We start from the raw sequence: 14,380 nt of genomic DNA, 5'->3' as shown, positions 1-14,380 counted from the left end.
ACAAAGGACACTACAACTAAACTTGTAGTTATTTTTAAAAAGTCAATATACAAAAAAAAGAAGAGTGCTGCACCTTTAATATTGTGCTTTTTTCACTGAAACTGGGTGTTTGGGTAAAACGACAGTATTAAGATTTCAGCAGAACTAAGCCTTGAACAGATTCTTTCTTCCTTCTTTTGTCTCTTATGTAGGATTTCAGGAGTTCTTCCCCCTCACCTCCTCAGGCCTGACTGACCCACCAGCCCGTCACCATGAACTACCTTCGCCGGCGCCTGTCAGACAGCAGCTTTGTTGCCAACCTACCCAATGGCTACATGATGGATCTACAGAGGCCAACCCCTCCAGGTTCATCCACGTCTTCTCCTGCCTCCCCGGCCACAGAGAGGCGACAGCCACCCAGCATCCCCAGCCAGACCCAGGGCCCAACATCGGGCTCAGGCTCGGGCTCAGGCTCAGGCTCAGGCTCAGGCTCAGGCTCAGGCTCAGGCTCAGGCTCAGGCTCAGGCTCAGGCTCAGGCTCAGGCTCAGGCACAGGCTCCGGCTCGGCTTCGGGCGCAGGGAGCTTCCTCAGCTCCTTCTCCAGTGTGGTGAAGAGCGCCCAGATGGCCCAGAATGTTGCAGCCGCAGCACACGCCAAGTCAGCAGCAGCAGCAGCTGAAGGAGCCAGTCAGCCACCCAAGCCTGTCATACGCAAGCCCAAGATCCTGCTGGTCATCGATGATCAACACACAGACTGGTGAGTGGAGGTTTAATCATGTGTAAGTGTGTGTGTGTGTGTGTGTGTGTGTGTGTAGTGAGGCAACAAACAGTGAACGTTCCCATTTTGCCACACATTTTCTTAACTCTGTCACTCACGTCTAGAAGAGAAATCACACTCACATATAACTGCAATGTGAGTAATGTGTTATTTATTAAATTTCTAGTGCACCATTGCCAAAATCGTTCCAGTTTATTTGAAGTTTAGCTCCCTTAAAAATGTCCACGATGCACAATGAAAACCAATGGGCATCTTTGCTCACTGTCGTCACAGACTGGAGGTAACATCACCACAGTTCTGCTACACGAAGCAGAGGAGTTTCTACAAAATGGAAAACGACAGGTCGACCTTTGCTTTCAAAACTGTGTAGTTTCTAAAAATATCTCTGGGCTTTCTTTAGATCAACCTGTGTGGAATGTAGCTCTTAGAAAGGGAGGCAACTGGCCCTAATGTCATCTTATTAAACCATTTTAAAATGACATATACTTTATTTATATTATTATATTATATGTGATATCTAGCCAATATGTGGTTTTCATAAGTCATTTAAGAAGTAGTCTAATATTTTGGAAATATGTACACTCAATTTCCTGCAGAGTTTGACGAGAAGTTTAATACCACAATCATGTTTGTGTATAAAGTATGGAATGAGTAAGGATTTGCCGACCAGCACCACTAAAAGATTTTCTTTACATGTGGTCAGAGCCAGGCTAGCTGTTTCCCCCTGCCTCCTGTCTTTGTGCCAAGCTAAGCTAAGCTAAGCTAATCGTCTGCTGGCTTTAGCTTCTTAGTTGACATGCAGTTATGAGAGTTTTTATCTCTTTTAACTCTTGGCAAGAAAGCAATATTTCCCACAAACTATTCCTTTAAAGTTATGCGTTGGAAGCATGTTATTAGTGTCCTTTGCAGTTAGTTATTTTTTCAGTAAGCTAATTAAAGCATTAATTAGCATATGAAGAAAATGTAGCAAAGGTTTGAAGTTTTGGAAGCAGTGAGACATCTTATTGTTTATAATAGACCCATACATCCTCAGCATTAGCAGGATTATAGCATGGCTCTCTGTGCAGGAAATTGTCATGGTGACATGAACAATGTCCTTTGCTCTGAGATGACAGAAAAATAAACAATCTTTAATGAGAATAGAACAGTTCATCGTTCACCAACATCACATGCATGCATGATAGAGGCTCATCAGCTGCTTCTTGCTGCTTGCTGTGGACAAATTGATTTTCAGAACTGCAGTCAAGACACACAGCAGTCAGTTTATCATGTTTGTCTTGCTGAATCAATAAACCACTCTTCCGTTTCATGAATTGTTATTCTGTTGCCTGACATTTGCTGGTAAATCGACCTCAGTGAGGCTGCTATTAGCTATTTTCAGCCCTTTGAATTTATCTACAGTATTAGCAGGGATCATCTGTATCTGACGCTCTACGGGGAGATCAGGCTGAGGTCTAAAAATGATCACTAAATTAAAGCACCCCGCTGACAGCCGTGTCAAAAGCACCAAGATTGTTCTCAATTTTCTGAAAAGACGACCGGCTTCTTTTCTTTGAGCTGGTTGGCTGAAATCCCAAATGGATCCCGCTGCTCTTCACATCCCTCTGTTTCTGTAATGAATTATCAGAGGATCATCCACCATGTGAGACCTCGGAGCTCGTTCAGTCTCTCTGAGGGACCATCCTCACTAGTGAGAGAACAGCGGGGAGTTTTATTCACCTAAACAAAGTCAGTTACTTATATAAAGAGAGAATAATGGATTTCTGGATCAAAGTGGTTGGTTGCTGTTTTAGCACGTTAACCTGAAAGAAAGGGGAAGGACTCTGGGTTGATGCAGCAACAGCAGCACCTGTACCCTGTAAAATAATGTAATCCACTACAACAGCCCTGTGATAAGTCCTGTCTGTGTGAAGTTTTTTGTTGAGACTGTGACTAAATACTGATTGATTACATTCTTTGGATATATCTGAGCTCACCGGTTTTATTGTAATTGAAATAGAGAACCTTTTAAACATGATTAAATGACATTATACTGACTTTTTCACTTGTTTTAAAAAAAAAAAAAAAAAAGAATTGAATATGAGCTACAGTGATGTTTGTGCCAGAGTCGCTTAAGAAGATAAACTCTCGGATGTCTGGCCTTTCAATTTCAAATTTTTATGGTAATATACAAACATAAGATTGAAAGACAAGATATATGTGATATATGTGACATCATTCTGCCAGTGTTTTTTTCTGTTTTTACTCAAGATAAAAATCAGCATAAAAAAAGATACATGAGAAGTGAGAGATTCAGCTGCCTAGTGCTTTTAGTGCCCATGTATTATGGGCCTTCTCGAGTAGGGGCCCATTAGTGGTCTGTAGCAGTGAATGATGTATGACACTTGTAGTGTTGGTAATTTGTCTCAAATGGACCAAACAAGAAGCCAAAAAAAGATAAATTAATGTATGAGGATACATCTTCCTCTGTTTACCACCAGGTGGTGCTGTAGTTCATGTAGAGCCTCATTGAGAAGACAGTTCCTCTTTTTTTTATGTCTCTGTGCAGAAGTGAATAAGTTTGGCCAGCAGATGGTGATGTCTGATAGCCTCTGAGGGCTCATAGAAACATTCTTACACTGCTCTGCAGGTTGGAGATGGTTTGTAAGCAGGAGGACATCCACAAAAATGGATACAAATATTTGGGCATGATCTCAGTGTGTGATTGCTACAGGACAAAATACCCGTTCTCTGTGTCCATATTAACTACTGATGACACCATGGTCACTAGTTGGAAATATGACTTTGCCACCTGCCTAATGAATTACATTAGCACTACTACAAGGCTACTGCTAACCCTAATCATAGTGAGTACAACAGCTTAACCAGAGATAACTGGAACCTTGTTGTTTGTCTTTCTCATCTTGATGGTTTTATTTTTTATCTCAAAGACCAACCTTGTATTGTCTTTGTTGTTTGTTTAACATGCAAAATTTGTTTAAACCCATTTAACACAGAACATTGTGTATTTGTAATTTTGTTTTGTGAAAATATGCAGCTGGAAAGTAAAAATAGCATTGAAAATATCCACTTATCTTTACCACCTCTATCCAGATCAAGCTTTTTCCTTTGTACTGTAGTATTTAAAGATGTTCTTAAGCTTGACTCCACCAAGCTTGAGCTATTCTGGTAAGTTGATGAATGCAGGATACCCAAATTCGGTCAACAGGGAAAGGCCTGGTTGGTTTGGTCCTGGTCTGTTTCTTCAGTACAGTCAGATTTAAGGGTTGCTTTAGAGCTATATTGTCTTATGTACTTCAACCTGGTGGTTACTGCTTGTTCTTGACATGTTTGGTAACTCTTTTCTGCCAGTTATCAGTTTGACTGTAATAAACAGGAGAATACTTTAATGTCTCTTTATAGAAATGCAAGAGAAGCCTCAGTGTCTGTTGTGGATTGTTACTTTGTTCTGCTTTATCTCCATATCCAACCTCTCTGGGGTTGCTCATATGCAAGACATCAGGGACAAATGTTAGCATCTGTGATGCTGCTCATGTTGAAGATAAGATGGCAGCAGCAGCACTGAGATCAAAACTCTAAATGTCTGCTCTCTTTTGGCAGTGCTTCATTTAAAAAAAGTGACTCCAAATCTGAGTTAATCTAAGCCCAAAATACTGCAGAATTGTCATTGATTCTCAGAGGTCATTTCATAAGATAAAGGTAGAGCAGCAGCTGAACAGTTAAAGCTCGTCCGACCCCCTGATACAAGTCTAACTCGTAAAAAAGGCCAAATATTTGGCTGCTGCTTTGGTAACGTGTCTGTGTCGTGGTGTTGGCTTTTTCAGTCACAGTGTTTGCTTTTAGGACAATGTGAAACCTGCTTTTAGGCAACTGAGACCACTCACTGTTATTGATACAAGAATGTTAGGAAATAGGTGTACTGTATGCTTGCTTTGCTGTTGAAATATCTTAGCTGTGCTGTGGAAAAGGCAAATATTTAAGGTATACTATGCGGGCCTTTCCTTCGAAAACGATGTGTAGATTCATACAAAAATAATCCCTCTTAGAGACTCTACCCTCTGCCTGTATTTGCTTATTATTTTGTTGTGTTAGGGACATATCTGAGCATCAACCTTTGGGCAGTAGTTGCCATTAACAGCACGCAGGGTGTGAGGTCAGGACTTGTGAGTAGTGACCAAGTTACATCACTGTCTCCGTCTCTCTCCTCTGCTCTCTCTCTGTGTTATGGATAGATAAAGAGCAGCAGTGTATCTGCTTGACTGAGGCTGAGCTTGTACACACACATACACAGAGCAGAGAGGCCACAGCAGACTGGACGAAACTCTGCATTCACACAACAAATCCAGCAATGTGGCACATGCCCTCAGGGAGGTGTGGGCGTTTATTTGTGTTTTAGAGCATAAAAATCTGAAAATAACATTTTATTTATCTGATTCAGATAAAGGAGGGGAGGAGGGGCCAACTTTGAATGTTGTTTGTTTACAAACAGTATACCTTTAACCTAGAAATTTCAACCACGCTGTCCAAATGTCTAATCTACTGAATGGCCAGATAGTAATTCCAGATGTAAAACTTGTTTTTAATTTTTAAGTCGCCATGTGGTCTGCGAGTTTTCCAACAGGAGCTTTCTAAACAAACGTGTGTTTTTCATGCACCTCCATAAATCAACAATGATGTTATCCATCTGCAGTCACCATTTTAACTGGGGCAACAACAGCCAACAAAACTATTTTATCTGGAGAAAAAAACTGCCTTGCCGATAAGTAATGACAACAAACTGTAACCATCCACCAGCAAGTACTCTCCCAGCACCGAAGCCAACCACACAGCCTCAGTCCGTGCATGGCACTAATGTAGGCTCAATATTTTTCTCTGGAATCCATGATCATTTTGGGGGAAACTCTGAAGAAAATATCTGAATTTGTTAAGCCTGATGGCAATAGATGCACTTTTGTTTTGTTTTTTAAACCAAAGCAGCAATATCGACCCTTGTTCAAGCACGAAAAACTTTTCTATCCCTGGATCCTCAGCTGTTAAATTCATGGTCTTGATAAGTCAATCAGTCTCCATCCGATCTTATTGTATTGTTGAATACTGACAATGACACCAGGTGTCATCAGTTGTTTTTCAGATTTGATGAATCAGGGTTGATCCTTGACTACACTGTGACTGACCAGAGTCTCAGGTGCTTCTCAAGGTGTGTTATGATTTAGGGCTTTAAATACCAAGTTATTGATGAATCTACTAATTTTTATTTTTTAATTCAATCATTTAGTCTGTGTCAGAAAATAGTGAAAAATACCATCACATTCTCCCAGAGTCCAAATTACAAATGCTTCTTTGGTCCCAAATATAAAGATATTCTCTTCAATATTACATAAGAGTTAAAAAAAAAAAAAAAATGCTACTGATTTATTTTCTGTCAGTCAGCTAATCAACTAATACATTTAAGTTTATTATGATCATCAATCTGCAAGTTAGTTTTTAAAAGGGTGCACTTTAAATATATAGAAGGGTATCTGCTGAGACTCATTATGCTGCAAAGATTCATTAAACTGCACCAATAATGTGGATGCACAGCGAAGCAAGATACCTCTGAAAACAAATCTAAACCAACAATACTTCAAGTTTGTGAAACCCATTAAAACATGTGTGTTTAGAAACCTTTGTTTGTGTTCATTTGTCATGAACCAAACTTTTGCTATGATGCAGGCTACTCATCAGATTGTGCAATTTCTCAGAAGTCGAAGGCACGTTGAACGTATCAAAGTGTAAGAAGAGGGTGTCCATCCATCCATCGCTCCCTGCCTTGGGGTTGAATTTCCTCCTGGGCATTCCAGCAGAGAGGCTGGGGTCTCTGGGGAAACGCTGCTCTGTCCTGACAGGCTTGGCCTCCAGCAATGACTGATGCACAATAGCAGTACACAGCGCTGAGGCAAAGTCCCTGAGAGCATCACCACCACCACCAACAATCCCTCCTTTTCTGTCCCTGTGTCTCTCCCTCACTCCTTCTCCCTCTCTCTCAGGCCGACGACATTTTGCCAAGTAGCTGTCAGTCTGTTTGCTCTGTGTTCTGAATGATATGAGCATCTGATTGCTCAATTCAGCCCTTCTCTGGCAAAGTTTTTACTTCTTCTGGCCAAGTACTATGAGAGCCTCTGCTTGCCCTGGGCCATATGTAGAGGGTTTTAATTTCATGTTTTGTGCAAAGAAAAAGCAGAAAGCCCACACTCTGTTGAACATCCACGCTGTGCCTCACGAACAGGGCGATAGTTCAGAAAATGCAAAGCTGGCCAACGTAAAAGTACCCAATCTTCAGCCATCTATTTTGATCGCATTGCAAATGTTTTATGTCTTTATCACCAGGAGGATCCATAAAACATGACACCCTAGACGTTGTTGCTCGGATTTCAGAATTGACATCTATTTTGTGGCCTAGCAGGGGTGCTGTAATTAACTGTCAACAGTTTCAGCTTAAATCACTTAGAGGATTGATGCAGATGATGAGCTAAAGAAAGAAAATGACTAAGTGACATCTGACTGACACAAAATGAACAGCACACATCCAGCTATCCTTACAAATTACCTAATTTATATTGAAATTCTTGTCCTCAATTTTCAGCTCCTCAGGAGGGCGTAAAGGCCTTTAGTGACATCATACTAGCTAGTTTGATCAAGCATGATTTAATAGTTATTTGACAGGGATAATGCTCCTTAATCAACAAAATAAGAACTGTACGTGAGCCAGAGTTAGCCTAAAAAGTAAAATTTCATCTGCTGTCCCTAGCTAGATAGGATTTAAGAGGCAGTCTAAACATAATGATCCCTGAATACGTACTAACTTCCCTAACCAACCAGTGGGAGTCAGTTATGCACCAACAAGGACATGATCCCTCACCGGCTTCCCACTACAAACAAGGGCAATTGCTTTAGTTGGTCATGTTTACAACAAATTATTAATTGATTCAATCAGAACACAAAAAATAAGTTTGGATTCACAGTTAATGCCCAAGTGTCTCTTAAATTGTCTCTGACCAAATGCATATGTGTAAATATGCAATAAACAATCATCATAAACAATCTCAAACATACTATATACAATAAACAATCTCTAAAATAATCTGTATTTATCTAAATCTACAATATACATACATTCCTTATACTATATACAAGTTTGCAATGTTCCTGGGATTAAATAGCAAGGACAGCCTCAGCCGTATTAGTGGGAGTGGGAGGTACTGGGAGCTGTGTAAACTGCACTGTTTCTCATTATTGGGAAGCTTGTGCCTCTCAGAAGACAACATTAGCAATATCAACACGTGGGGAATTTAATCTTCACGTAAAAATATGTGACCACAATAGAAAACCTCCTTTATAAACACAGCAGCATCAGCACAACATTAAGTTTAGTGGGGTGGATACAAATAGAAGCAGGGATAACTGTTATAAAAAATAAAAAAAACTTGGCAGGGCTATTTGTTTTGTCCGCATATGTGACTCATACGCTTCCTATTAGTGGTACACAAAAGAAGGAACACATTCTCATGGTAAAAAAAAAAAGTATTCAGCTCTATGGTGTTTATATAGTGGGTGTGTGCATGACTGGGTGAAGGAAAGCCCAGACCTCTCTGCAGAGCTCAATGTTTACGTTTGAACACATGTAAAGCGGTTGTTCGAACCAGAGAGCCGAGCAACCTGTAAATTAAATCGATCACTCGGAGTGACGACATGTTTCGCAATATTTTGAAACGCATACCAGTCATTTTTAGTCGGTGAGCCTGCGGGGTCTGCCTCATGCTCTGTGACGGTGGTGGTCCAGGGTGACAGGGGGCATTGCCTGTCTAGTATGTAGGTCAGTCATGTTGAAGATTCACGGTTTCCAAAATTACAGAGAATGAGACGGCTTAGAACCCCAAACTTTCAAGTCCAAACAGCTGGGAAATGTTAAGAACAAGATCCCCCTCAGTGACCGTAATGAACGTTAATGAATGGACCTGAAAGGACAGATGTAAGAGCATGAAAAACAAAGAGGCGGACATAGCGAAGACAAGTGGAGGAGTAAAGAGTCTTTGTTTGGTGAGAGGCTTTGAGAAAAAATCTGCAAGGGAAAATGTGTTTTGGTGTGAGTGGGTCAAACAGCACTCTAAATCCCAATCAGCCTGTCCCAATAACCGAAGGCCTCTAGCATGTAGCCTAGATCCTAAACAATGCAAAGCTCCAGCCTGAAGCCCTTGACAGATTGTTAAGTGTCCCACGCCTGCGAGGGGTGAGAGTTCAACACTGAAACCCACTGAGACTGGGTCACAACATGGCTAGAAAGACATAATAATAAGATGGCCAAAAATGTGTATGGGGATCTGAAATACACTTGAGTTTATGAATTTACGTCATTGTCAAATTAACACTGTAATAAACTGGGGTTATAGTAGAGATGATTTGTTGAGTCGAGTCTCACCCAGTTTTATGCTTAATACACCCACTTTCAATCCTTTCACTAAACTGTCATAAAAACTGAAAGAGGCACCTCAGTTTCCACTGTTAGGGCATGTTTTGTGCCATAAAGCAGTGGTTACCAAACTCTGGTCTGTGGACTGCTCCTGGTCTTGCAACATTTTCTACCAAACAATAAGGGAATTGGGCAAACATGCTGATATTTGTTGGTTGGTTGGTCCACCACTTTGGTCCATCTTCATGTTCTGTATGAGCTACAATACTTTGTCCAATACTTTGTTTTATGACCAAATACCTGCAAAACTAATAACATTCCCATCAACGTGAACATGGTGAACAATATACCTCCTAAGCATTGTGTTAGCATTGACATTCTGAGCATGTTAGCATTTAGCCGATCTTTACCGAGCCGCTAGCGTGCCTCTACACTTACGTCATGTTAGCTCTTTGAATCTTAGAGGAGAAGAAGCGTGCATAGACAACAAACATGGTAGTGGCATGTTGGCGAATACCAAATAAACCAACAAACAAGTGTAATTGCGCAGTGAGCATTCAAATGAACATGTTTTTCTGTTTGCAAATTCCACCTTTAAATAGCCCAGTGAATCCTGTCTATCGGTCAATCTGAATACTGCAAGTTTGATGGTTAGAAGATAACTCTTCCAGGAACTGGGAGTTCAAAAGTTCAAAAAGCAAGAAAACAAGTGCATCAGTGCTGGTTGATGGAAAGGAGAGAATGTGCTGTAGTTTTTCCATGTGATTTTCAGATGGCTCCTTTAGAATAGTATATGAAGTCAGTGTAACTACATTGAATATCACATGAAGGGAACATTCATGTTGCTAGAGGCTAAAAATAAATTATCATAACCTTGACTTTGCACTCCATAATAGCACGTTTGAAGAGTTTACCAAACAGTTTTGCTCCATTATACCCCAATCTCAAATTCACTTTTAGCACTGTTACACACACTGGAATATTACAGGTTAAGACATTAAAAACACACGGATCTTTCAACGAGTACACTTTAATAAAACTGTTTTCCAGGGGATTCTGTTTACTCAAGGCCCCAAAAGGTCAGATTCTGTAATCATGGAAAATATGAGTCATTATTTTGCCGGCTCACAAGGTATTTTGGAAGGTCTGTTGAAATTTCAACTCTCCTTCAATCAAATAAACAAAGGATATTTTAAGGTTGTTTTGACTGTTAGGAGTGTTTGGAGCACTCAGTACTGTTGGTCCAGGGGAGGAAACCACATGCTGAAGTAGGCATTTGTCCTAAAGGCTGACAGATCAATCCATGTAATCCAGTGATACACACTTTTACTGGTCTCAAAAGCTTTATTACCATTGTTGAAATGTCGCCTGCAGATTACTACATGGATAAAAGGCTTTTACTGTAAACGTAAAGCATATTTTTTGTCCTTTTCTTAACAGTTTGTCACCTTTTTTTGTTGCAGGGCAAAGTACTTCAGAGGCAAGAAGCTGAATGGAGAGTACGAGATCCGAGTGGAACAGGTATGCTGGATCCAACGTACATTTTCTTAGTTAGATTTTTATTGTGGATGACTCTCACATGTTCCTGCCTGTAACTCACTCTATCAATAGAATATTATTAACAGATCATGTATGAGGCAGAAATAATGTACAGTAATGGACTAAAGTACACCTCACTGAGTGCAACAAAGTTCATTAATCTAAGTGTATTATTTCCTATATTGGCACCCATCAGAGGGCATTATCACACTTATACCACAGTCACTCTCCAAGTCTTTAGAATATCTTTAGAATGTCAAAAAAAAAAAAACAAGCATCCAAAAATTGAAGTGTTAGATGAGTAGATCGACACCTATCCCCTGACAGCCAGGAGGCTGTTAGCTTAGCAAAAACACAGCTAGCAGGAGGAAACAGCAAGCCTGGCTCTGTCCAAACTCCTTAAGAGGTTTGGTATTGTTTGTTTTATCTGCACACAAAAAGATATGTAAAAAATACCCACTTAAAATTCCAAAACTGATTAAACAAACAAGATAAAACGTGTTTATCACTGAAAGTAAGTCAGCCTGCTAGGTGTTTGTGTTTGTTTGTTTGTTTGTTTGTTTTTACCTTTGGACAGAGCAAGGTTAGCTGTTTCCGTGCTTTTGGTCTTAATGCAAAGGTGATGGCATCATCTCTTGGCCCCAGCTTCATATTTGATGTGCAGATATGAGTGTGGTGTACGTCTCCTTATCTAGCTCTCCACAAGAAAAACAGATGAGCATATTTCCCAAAAATGTCAAAATATTAATTTAAGGCAGCTTGAATTGAATTCATCCACTGCATACTGTACGCATAGAGATGTGTTTATAAGTCTAGACATACACTATTTACAGTACGTAGATAGCATCTAATTTACCTCAAATAACTGTTCGGTTATACATCTGCAAGCCATTGTTGAGACTGGATCTGTCTTTGAAATGGAGTGGTGGGTTTTTATGGGAGAAGGAAAAAGGCACCACAAAAAGCTGGACCGGTGATTTTATAGCCTGTTTGCTCAACTCTCTACTGTTGTGGTCACATCCTCTTTCTGGGAGGGGTAGGAGCTGGAGTATGAGTCCAGATTTTTCTATGAGATGTGACGTTTTTTTAAATCTTGCTGTGTCACATCTACTGAACCCCAATAAAAAGTGGTTAACTTAATGAGGCTCCTTTACTCGACAGTGAGAGGGACCATTATGAGCGTCGCACCATATGAACCCCCCCCAAACCTCAGCTATAGCTTCAACTGACCTACTTAGATCTTGTTGGACCCTCTACTCTTTCCCATAAGCTCTCTGCTAACAAGTCAGTCGCTAATTGCCTTCAGCAGCCAGACTCTTCATAGGCTGTTTGTGCACCTCGCTGAGAGCCTTAGGACGATGGAAACCCAATATCTGTGTGAAAAGTTAGCGACATGCTGAGATGAACCCTTTTAAGGGATGACAATAAAAGCAGAGAGGCCCATTGCACTTTTTCCCCTCTCTCTTTAGTCCCACTTTCTTGTCGGCTTGTAACATCTCTACCTAGCAAACATTTTGACATTGAACAGACATTTTACAATAGCCTGCAACGACACTGACACACAGCTTCTACATTAAGGGTAAAACGGACTTGTATTTGCTACCTAAATTTGCATTTTAGATATATTTGAATGTGCTATTTTGCTGCACCTTTCGTGATCACTATCATCTTATTTGGATGGACTTGAACTTGGCCAACAATAGCTTGCTGTCATTCGTCATGTTCCTGCTTTTTAAGCTCACTGAACCAGTGCACAAGTCCCAAACTAACATAACACTTTGCTGGCTTGCTTGCATGCTGCCATATAAGGTACCATACTTGGAGTCAAGCACACCATGTGATACTGCAGTGGAGAGGCCTGATCTGATGCCAGTCTGTAAGAAGACAAAGAGGTAGACAGGGTGCTCTGGTTCTTAGGTGTAGTATGCCCCGCAACGTCTCCCTTCCCCAACTGCTGCCCCACAGTAGACCTGTGAGCTCATAGTTGTTGGCATTCTCCCATTTACATGACCCACTTGGAAGTTACATTTGGCACACGCCTATGGCCCTGTGTCCACCGGGTAACTCCTTTTTTCTTTTTCTTTTTTGTTACCACTGCACAGATGCTTGTGGACAGCACCGGTGATGATTCTTTGAGCTCTGAAAAATAAAAACAAGCTTGAAGTAATTTATTTCTTGCAAAATGATGAAATATGATTAGTAGTAGTTCTTGTTGCTCATAGAGCCAAAAACATGCCAAACGATCCTCAGATTTGTGTAACAGCATACCTTTGTCAATTCCAAATGAAAAACAGCCAAACATGTGAAGAGAGGTAACATAGAGAATAACAAAAAGGTCTGCACACACTTTATATGAATAGAGTTGGGAGCTGTACTTCTCTCACTCCCATTCTATCAGTTAATCCCTAGTGGTTTAAAGGGAGGGTTAATGTGCAGTTACATTAGATCAGTGCTCATATATCATAAGCTTGTGACGCACACAGGCTTCTTTAAAAAACAAAACAAATGATCATTATTTTAGTAAAAGTTTTAGCACGTTTTGATAGTCAGCTCTAAGGCTGTACTTTGGGACGCGAATGTCATTAATCTTTTTAGGTAATGGATTTGGACATATACCAAGATACTGATTTAAATTGAAACACTGACTTCCCTACAGTAGAGCTCCTAGTGTGGCTAAAAATGTGTTACGGAAACTTCCAGCATTTCTTTGCTGCATAACTACCAATTAGTCATCCCTGAGCCTAACAACATTGTAACAAGCAAGTTATAAAATGCCAGTAGGAAAGACATAAGCTTCAAGTTGCATTTGTGGTGTGTTCTACTTTGACCCCATACTTTGAAAGGCTGTACTACTGAAGAATAAAGTTTTATGATGCCTTTCAGGGAAAAAATGCCCCCCATGTAGTGAAATGGGAAGACAATGATCAGCCTAATAAGGGCACTATACTTAAAGGTCAAAATTATTCCCATAATTATAATGTCTGAGGCCCAACTAGTACAACCTTGCACAAAACAGAGGGGCTGATGTTCTGTATATACAGTACCAGTCAAAGTTTGGACATGCCTTCCCGTTCTCTTGAATGAGAAAGTGTATCCAAACTTCTGACTGGTACTGTATCTTTATGTCACAATGGCATTCGGTTTTCTTACCAAAAGTTAGAGGAGAAGATCAATACTATTCTCGGGCCTGTGGCGTTTGGCTAGGATGCTAATCATTTAGCTTATCATATTTTTCTTGTTCATCAAAAATATAAATCAAAGCCAGATAAAATCACAAATTCATCATTTTACATTTGTTTTATGGACAAGTAAAAACAAATTAGATATTATTCAATAAATAAGCATTCAAGATTCTGGTAGATTTACTTTTTTTAAACTTTGGACAAGCCAAGCTTGCTTTTTTCCCCTACCTACTGTCTTGATGCTTAGCTAGCCTAACCACCTCCTGGCTCCAGCTCCATAAAGGTGTAGTGTGTGTAAGAATTAGTGGAATCTAGCAGTGCAGACATCGGCAGAAATGGAACATAATTTTCACAAGTATGTTTTAATTAGGGTAAAATTACCTGAAAATAACATAGCATAAAATAATTGAGGACATAGTCATAAGTCATAAAGTCAGTGACCCAGTAATGTCAGTT

At 40.2% G+C, this 14,380-nt stretch overlaps 1 protein-coding gene across 1 annotated transcript in view; it reads left to right on the top strand.

Annotated features, from left to right (window-relative positions):
* The first annotated feature begins 251 nt into the window (after nucleotides 1-251).
* LOC134004493 (synapsin-3-like) overlaps nucleotides 252-14,380 on the top strand; it is a 95,883-nt gene continuing 81,754 nt past the window's right edge. Inside the window, exons 1-3 of the mRNA XM_062443793.1 lie at nucleotides 252-432; nucleotides 523-736; nucleotides 10,667-10,724. Coding sequence (XP_062299777.1) covers nucleotides 252-432; nucleotides 523-736; nucleotides 10,667-10,724 — 453 coding nt within the window. The remainder of the gene's footprint in view (nucleotides 433-522; nucleotides 737-10,666; nucleotides 10,725-14,380) is intronic.

The sequence above is a fragment of the Scomber scombrus genome, chromosome 22 (assembly GCF_963691925.1).
Source record: "Scomber scombrus chromosome 22, fScoSco1.1, whole genome shotgun sequence".
In the NCBI taxonomy this organism is placed as follows: Eukaryota; Metazoa; Chordata; class Actinopteri; order Scombriformes; family Scombridae; genus Scomber; species Scomber scombrus.
The sequence above is the reverse complement of the archived record's forward strand: the minus strand, read 5'-3'. Positions and strand labels throughout refer to the sequence as shown.